The following is an 8,214-nucleotide window of genomic DNA, read 5'->3' as shown; positions in this document are numbered from 1 at the left end:
GCCCGCTCTCGGGGCGCAGAACCCCAGGGCAAATCCCACCCAGGACTCGGCCTCAGTGGCTGCCAACTCTTTTTCCTGTTTGCAAAGAGAATCACCTGCTCAGGTGAAGAGAAAATAAAGATCCCCCCACGAAACTCCCCAATAAACTGAACAATAGAAACACCGCTGCGCCCTAAAGGTGTCTTTTATCGTGGGAGAACTGGTTTGGAATCTTGCACGGGTGAGGGTGGTGCACAAGTCGGGGAAAGGAGGGGACCCAGCCTCCCTTTGGCGGCTCAGAAGGCGAATCCGTGTCAGCATTGTTACCACACCTCCCTCAGCAGCAGCACTGCGGGGAGATTTGATGCACTGAACTCTTCATTTTCTCTCCCTGAGGTCACTGGGGTCACGTGAAGTCATCGGGGTATTTTTAAATTGAGCCAGGAGTTAGCTGGGGTCACTTGAGGCCCTGTTTGGGGTTGCTTGAGGTCACTGCGGTCATTAGAGGCCCTGATCAGGGTCATTTGAGGTCATTTGAGGCTCAGGTTTGGGTTGCTTGAGGTCACAGGGGTCACTTGAGGTCATTTGGGTTACTCGAGGTCATTGGAGTATTTTTAAATCGAGCCAGGGGTTACTTGAGGTCATTTGAGGCCCAGATCAGGGTTACTCGAGGTCACAGGGGTTACTTGAGGTCACTTGAGCCCCTGTTTGGGGTTACTTGAGGTCATTTGAGTCTCCATTAATTAACTGTGGGGTCAAATGAGGACACAGGGGTTAATTCTTGCAAGCTGTGGCACTTTGGTGTGACGGATCAAACGCTGCCAGTGCAGAGCAGAGGAGCCCAAGGCCTCGGGGGCACCCAGGGGCCGGCGGTGTCGCCCATCCTTTGCCCTCTGTCCTCTCAGCATAGTGACAGGGGCTGGTTATTAGCTTCATTAACATTTATTATTAATTAGTGGTACTAGTTTATTTCATTCGTGGTTATTATCATCTCCTGTAAGCACTGGCATCTCTAGCATTGGTGTTAGCTATTAATACAATCATCAATGAATTCCACTGCTGGCATCCATTAAATCCCATTTACAATATTCTCTTTTAGGATGCGGCAGTACGATCACCTATTGCAACCTAGAACTATGATTATATCTTAGGATAAATAGATTTATTAGTGTTGGTGGCAGTTAGTGCATCATTAGGGGTATAAAGGTGTCCTGTTGGAACTCCCACGGGATTAGGGAATGCCCTTCCCACCTTTCCATTTGTGAGGGCAAACTCCTCAACTCAGCTTTCAATCCGTCCTTTATTTTCACACAGATTAAAGAAAAAAGCCTGGCTCCAACCTCCAGAGAGTGAGAAGATCTCTCTAAATATCATCCCAGATCTCCAGAATTTCCCCCCCCAGGCTGCCAGAGCAGGTAGGGAGCTCCTGGTTGGCAGCCTGGAGTTGCACAAATCCCGGTGAACCCCCCCCAGCCCAGACTTTCACCTTGACAGCAGCCAGCCAGCAAATCTTTAGTTTCCTCCCACCCCAAACCACCCGAGGATCCTTTGCTGGCCGCTCCAGTGGGATTTTCCCATCTTTCATCCCCAGAACCAGGCGAGGATGGGAAGATCCGTCCCCAGAACCAGGTGAGGATGGGAAGATCCGTCCCCAGAACTAGGCGAGGATGGGAAGATCCGTCCCCAGAACCAGGCGAGGATGGGAAGATCCGCCCCCAGAACCAGGTGAGGATGGGAAGATCCGTCCCCAAAACCAGGTGAGGATGGGAAGATCCATCCCCAAAACCAGGCGAGGATGGGAAGATCCGTCCCCAGAACCAGGTGAGGATGGGAAGATCCGTCCCCAAAACCAGGCGAGGATGGGAAGATCCGTCCCCAGAACCAGGCGAGGATGGGAAAATCCGTCCCCAAAACCAGGTGAGGATGGGAAGATCCGTCCCCAAAACCAGGTGAGGATGGGAAGATCCATCCCCAAAACCAGGTGAGGATGGGAAGATCCATCCCCAGAACCAGGCGAGGATGGGAAGATCCGTCCCCAAAACCAGGTGAGGATGGGAAGATCCGTCCCCAGAACCGGGTGAGGATGGGAAGATCCATCCCCAAAGCGGAGCCCTGAGCCCGGCGAGAGGCTCAGCCCCACATTGCAGATCCCGCTGTGGGCGAGGGCCAGCCCCAAACTCCCTGAGAGCCCCTCCCAACGCTCCCAGCGGGGCTCTGAATCCACCGGGGCCGCCTTGGCTCCAGCTGGCTGAAGGAGCTGGAAAAGCCAGGCAAAGCCTCTCCTACTCGGGGGAAAACGAAAATAAATATATTGGGAGAAGCGTCCATAAATCCTGAGGCAGTTACGGGTGGAGAGGACTCCCCTCCTCCTGCTGCACACGCTGAGGCACAAATCACCACATCACGGCCCCAACTTCGCTGCCGTTCGGTGATGAACGTCTGAAAAGGCTGCGGCAGACGAGAGGAGGGATGATTTAACGGCCATAAATCCAGCCGGCTTCGAGGTGTTTTTACAACCAAGCCCATCTTGGATCCCCTCTGTTGTGAATACTTATCGCTCCCAGACGCTGCCACAAAGGGGAGGGTTTTTTGATCAGCTTTAATAGAGACGCAATAAAACGCCCCGGAGCCGGGCAAGCGGCCGTCTGTCGGGGCCTTTCCCCGACATTCAGGTGGTTTCAGGGTCCTTTGCTCCTCTGCACAGCTCCGAGCTAAGCTGAAGGAAGAGACGGAGTTCTCAGGTTTAGATTTTTCAGTGCTGCATACTTTGTTTATTTTCTCTTATTTTATAATTTTCTTGGAGTTTGACAAGATGTTCGCAGCTGCATGGATTCCTCACGTCTCCCCCCGAGCTGGGCTGTCCTTATCTTTTATACTAATTGCTACGTATTTCTCATTTACTATTTCTTACCAATGTCTATCACTATTACTAAAAATGTCATCTTTACTCTGACCCAATCCTCACTAACTACTTTGTGCCACGTCAATGCAGCAATGGAGTGAGGGAAGGAGAAGGAGAAAAAGAAGAAGAAGGAGACAACGCTCTGGATTCTCCATTTTGTCCCTATTCACTTTGATGCTAGGAACTTAAAATTACTATTTTCTCACTTTGTGATAAGCTAAACTACTATTTTTTCACATTCTTGTGGCCTGTAAACTTTCTCTCAGTGTAGGAAGTTTTTCCTATGGGCTGAAATCCAAGCCAGTGTCTCTTTGAGCTCTGGGCTGGGGTCCCAGACCCCCCTGCCCAGGTCCCTGACCCTTTAAGGCAACCAAAGGAATGCTTTAGACTCCAACAGCCGTCCTGTGATCCCTCCCGAGGGAAGGAGAGGGGCTGGGAGCTGCTGGCAGTGCCCGGGCTCGAAGGAGCAGAGCTGGAGCAGCCGCTGGCCTGAGCCCGGGTTTAATGGGTGGAATCATCCCAGAGCTGGATCAGCTGTCCTGAAGCTGTAACTCACACATCCCAGAGCTGGATCAGCTGTCCTGAAGCTGTAACTCACACATCCCAGAGGTGGAGCAGCTGTCCTGAAGCTGTAACTCACACATCCCAGAGCTGGATCAGCTGTCCTGAAGCTGTAACTCACACCCAGCAGGGCAGAGGGACGGGGACGGGCTGCGCCTGGCACATCCAGTACCTTCTCCAGGGGTTCCTCCTGCAGCTCCTGGCCTGCCCCACCTGCAGGGGGTCAAAGGGAGGCTGCTTCCAGCTGCTCCGATGTCCCTGCTGGGGGCGGTGACACCGCTTTTGAACCTGCCGATGAGCAAATCGGCACCAAAGTGTCCCTTGGCACTTCCCAAGCAGGACAGGGACCGTCCCTTGGCGCTTCCCCGGAGCTCAGGGGGTCTCCCGGCTCCAGGGTAGCTGGTGATGGATTTCACTCCCTCCCAGGCTGGGATTAAGCAGCCCCAAATCTCATTCCCACTTCCTAAACTGTTGGAGTCCAGGGCATTCCTTTGGTTGCCCTGGAGGGTCAGGGACTTGGGCAGGGGGGTCTGGGACACCAGCCCAGAGCCCAGAGCTCAGAGAGACACTGGCTTTGATTTCAGTCCATGGGAGAGGCTTCTTGCACTGCAGGAAGCATTGCAGGCCACAAGAGTGTAAAAATAGTAGTTTAGTATTTCACAGGGTGAAAAAACAGTGGGTTTGGGATTTTTGGCATTGAAGTGAATGGGGCAAGATGGAGAATTTGGGGCGTTGTCTCCTTCTTCTTCCTTCTTGTTCCCTCACTCCATTTCTGCAGTGACATGGCACAAAGTAGTTAGTGAGGATTGGGTCAGAGTAAAGATGACCTTTTTAGTAATAGTGATAGACATTGGTAAGAAATAGTAAATAAAGAATATGTAGCAATTAGTATAAAAGATAAGGACAGCCCAGAGACAGGAGGAGTCACCAGATGTCCGAGCCGCGGCAAACATCTTTTGGACACTGAGAAAATTGTAAGATAAGAACTAATAAATGAAGCGCGTAACCTTGAAGACTCCGTCTTTTCCTGCGTTTGGCACAGAGCTTTGCAGAGGGCCAGGCCTCTAAAACCACCTGAATGCCGGGGAATTTAAACTCCTGAAAAGGAGCCCCCGACACTAAACTGCCCCTGCAGCCTCCCCAAAAGCATTCCAAGCACCCAGCCAGCAGAACCAGGGAAAAGGAGGTGCCAAGGGGAGCACCCACTGCAAGGGGCACCCGGAGCCGGGCAAAGAGCTCAGGAATAAACCCCTCCTTTCTTACACACACAAACTTATCGGGCACAGCCAGGTGATAAGGAATTCAGCAGGTGCAGGGAGCAAAGCTGATCCCAGGCCTCATGTTTTCCCCAGCGGAGCAGCCCACATGCAGGGAAAACACCAGGGAAAACGTCCAAGCTTTGGGGCTGGAGTGGGGGGTAATGAAATCATTATTAAATAAAGTATTAAATAAAGTAATTAATAAATTAAATAAATTATTAAATCAAAACAAGGAGCAGGGAAAGTTCCTTCCTGAGAGAAACGTGGCCACCAAGAGAGGTGTTGGGCTACCAGGGGAGAAAGCAGCCCTGCAGGACAAGGACCAGGCTCAGCTTGGCCATGCAGAGACCTTAGGGGACGTGGATTCCGAATCCTGGGTGGAATATGATGTTCCCAGCCTGTTAACCTAAGGGAACAATTGGTTTTTCTTTTTTCTTTTTTTTTCTTTAATAAGATAATCCCGAGTAATTGATTTTTAAATGCACCGAAATCGAATGTCCCGAGGCCAGAGCAGGATCCCAGCTCTGCCCTCAGCTCCGAGGCCGCTGGCGGAGATGGGAAGTGCAAGGGGAAAGAAAATAAAAATGAAATCTCCTTCATGTGCCCCGGGGGCAAATGTGAACCTCCCTGTAAAAGGTGCAACGATTTTTCTCTATTAAAAAATAGATTTATCAAAAGGGAGAAGCTGGTGGAGGCACCAGGGGCCACGGAGGTCGAACAGGCAGCGTGGAGAAAAATCCATCTGCTTAAAGCACACAACAACAATTGAGCAAAAAAAAAAACGATTTCATTTTTAAGATAATTTATTCCAATCTCTCTCTCTCACACACACCCTATCCTTCACACACACCCGGTCAAGGACGAGGGTTTTTATGGCTATTTTTTATTGGATTTTAATTGTTTTTATAGAAAAATACACATGCAAATAATTATATATCTATATATACTTCAGCGCTGAACTTTTCTTTTCACGTTGGAAAAAATAATAATAACAACAACATTGATTAATAAATGAGGGAGGATTCGGGAAAGACCTGAGTGGAGACAGAGACAGGGAAAGCCGTGGGATGCTCCGGGATGCTGAGCTGCTCAAGCACGTTTTATCCAGCAGGAAGGTGTTTGTTGGGATGAGGGACCAGCACCACCCCCTAACCCCGAGAAAAACCCTTCTCCTATCTCTGCCCAGGTCTGGGGGTGACTGAGGAAATGTTTGTGCTGGAAGAGCCAGCATGGATCCCATCCCCAGCAGCAAGGGGAGCCCAGCTTAGGTAAAAGCATCACTTTGATGCTTGGAAATGACACCAGAAGCCAAGAGCTACATGGAAAAAAACTATATATATATATATATATATCCTTTTATGCTGTTTCCTGTGGGCTACAGCTGGCAGCACAGGGAACATGGATTGATGGAAACCCGGCCTCGGGGTTCAGGGTGGGGTTTTTGGGGTGAGACTCTGGTGGGCCCTTGGCTGTGCAGGGCTGGGGGGTTCTGCCCCTGTGGAGTGCTCCCTGAAGAGGGGAGCAGCGAAGTCCCCGTGTCCCCAACCGTGTGTCCCCGTGCCCCCAGCCGTGTCCCTGTGCCCCCAGCCCTGTCCCCGTGTCCCCAGCCCTGTCCCCGTGTCCCCAGCCGTGTCCCCGTGTCCCCAGCCCTGTCCCGGTGTCCCCAGCCCTGTCCTTGCGCCCCCAGCCCTGTCCCCGTGCCCCCAGCCCTGTCCCCATGTCCCCAGCCCTGTCCCCGTGCCCCCAGCCCTGTCCCCATGTCCCCAGCCCTGTCCCCGTGTCCCCAGCCCTGTCCCCGTGCCCCCAGCCCTGTCCCCATGTCCCCAGCCCTGTCCCCGTGCCCCCAGCCCTGTCCCCATGTCCCCAGCCCTGTCCCCGTGTCCCCAGCCCTGTCCCCGTGTCCCCAGCCCTGTCCCCGTGTCCCCAGCCCTGTCCCCGTGCCCCCAGCCCTGTCCCCATGTCCCCGTGCCCCCAGCCTCCCTGCAAACACCGTGCCGAGGTCCAAGGGGTACACCAGAGGTGCTGCCTGGTGGCAGCTGCAGCAGGAGCTGTCCTTCAGCCAGGGCTGGTCCAGGTCTGATGGATCAGCAGCCGCAGCCAGGAGCTGGCGAAGGAGAGGGCGGAGAGCAGCAGCCCGGGGGAAGGAGGACAATTAAATCCGGTGCCACGGGGCGCCGGGGGGCTTTGGGAAATGTCACAACGCAGCAGCATCCCGACACCGACAGAGCGGCAGGGAGAGGGATGAGGAGCTTTTTTCGTCCCCCAAGCCCAGCAGAGCTGCTCTGCCTCCCCTGCCCACATTCCCACCCGAGGCCATGGCTTTTTTTTCCTACTGATCCAGGCTGATGATGTGGAGCAGACTGTTGTCTCTCTGCCCAGAGGCGCAAACCCACGCAGGCAGCACAGGGGAAGGTTTCCCCTTCCCCAGGGAAGGATTTCCCTCCGGCTCCCAAGGAGCTGCGCACCGAGGGCAGGCACCCTGCCCCGGTCCCCAGCCCGTGTGACATCCCTGGGGGCACCACACAGCCCGAGTGACATCCCTGGGCACACCACACAGCCCCTGTGACATCCCTGGGCACACCACACAGCCCCTGTGACATCCCTGGGGGCACCACACAGCCCTGGGGACATCCCTGGGCACACCACACAGCCCTGGTGACATCCCTGGGGACACCACACAGCCTGAGTGACATCCCTGGGGACACCACACAGCCCTGGGGACATCCCTGGGGACACCACACAGACCCTGTGACATCCCTGGGGACACCACACAGCCCCTGTGGCATCCCTGGGGACACCACACAGCCCTGGGGACATCCCTGGGGACACCACACAGCCCCTATGACATCCCTGGGGGCACCACACAGCCCGAGTGACATCCCTGGGGACACCACACAGCCCTGGGGACATCCCTGGGGACACCACACAGACCCTGTGACATCCCTGGGGACACCACACAGCCCCTGTGGCATCCCTGGGGACACCACACAGCCCCGGTGACATCCCTGGGGGCACCACACAGCCCTGGGGACATCCCTGGGGACACCACACAGCCCCTATGACATCCCTGGGGACACCACACAGCCCTGGTGACATCCCTGGGGGCACCACACAGCCCTGGGGACATCCCTGGGGACACCACACAGCCCCTATGACATCCCTGGGGGCACCACACAGCCCCTGTGACATCCCTGGGCACACCACACAGCCCGAGTGACATCCCTGGGGACACCACACAGCCCCTATGACATCCCTGGGGACACCACACAGCCCCTGTGGCATCCCTGGGGACACCACATAGCCCTGGTGACATCCCTGGGGACACCACACAGCCCCTGTGACATCCCTGGGGACACCACATAGCCCTGGTGACATCCCTGGGGACACCACACAGCCCTGGTGACATCCCTGGGGACACCACACAGCCCGAGTGGCGGCCGGCTGCAGCCCCAGCTCCCGGCTGTGGTCCCTGCCGTCACCTCCAGCATCATCGAGGGGATGGCAGCAGGGAAA

General features: G+C 54.8%; 1 protein-coding gene across 2 annotated transcripts; it reads right to left on the bottom strand.

Annotated features, from left to right (window-relative positions):
- Positions 1–6,583: 6,583 nt before the first annotated feature.
- LOC120757967 (keratin-associated protein 5-1-like) lies at positions 6,584–8,076 on the bottom strand. Of its 2 annotated transcripts, none has more exons than XM_040075714.2 (2): positions 7,050–8,076; positions 6,584–6,623 (listed from the first exon to the last, which is right to left on the bottom strand). In XM_040075714.2, coding segments are annotated over exons 1-2 (1,029 nt in total). In that variant the 3' UTR covers positions 6,584–6,621. The 2 variants fall into 2 exon arrangements, with proteins under 2 accessions (XP_039931648.1, XP_058278125.1); XM_058422142.1 differs by lacking the exon at positions 6,584–6,623 and having other exon boundaries at positions 6,757–7,216; positions 7,403–8,076.
- Between the last annotated feature and the right edge of the window lie 138 nt (positions 8,077–8,214).

This window comes from Hirundo rustica, chromosome 11 (assembly GCF_015227805.2).
Source record: "Hirundo rustica isolate bHirRus1 chromosome 11, bHirRus1.pri.v3, whole genome shotgun sequence".
Lineage (NCBI taxonomy): Eukaryota > Metazoa > Chordata > Aves > Passeriformes > Hirundinidae > Hirundo > Hirundo rustica.
This window is presented reverse-complemented; position numbering and strand designations above follow the sequence as displayed.

Bases quoted from the DNA above. Each gene is read 5' to 3' on its own strand.
- LOC120757967 (XM_058422142.1), bottom strand. From the start codon at position 8,076: ATGTCACCAGGGCTATGTGGTGTCCCCAGGGATGTCACAGGGGCTGTG. The intron at 7,217-7,402 runs CCCCAGGGATGT...GCTGTGTGGTGC, and splicing joins TCCCCAGGGCTGTGTGGTGT to CCCCAGGGATGTCACACGGG.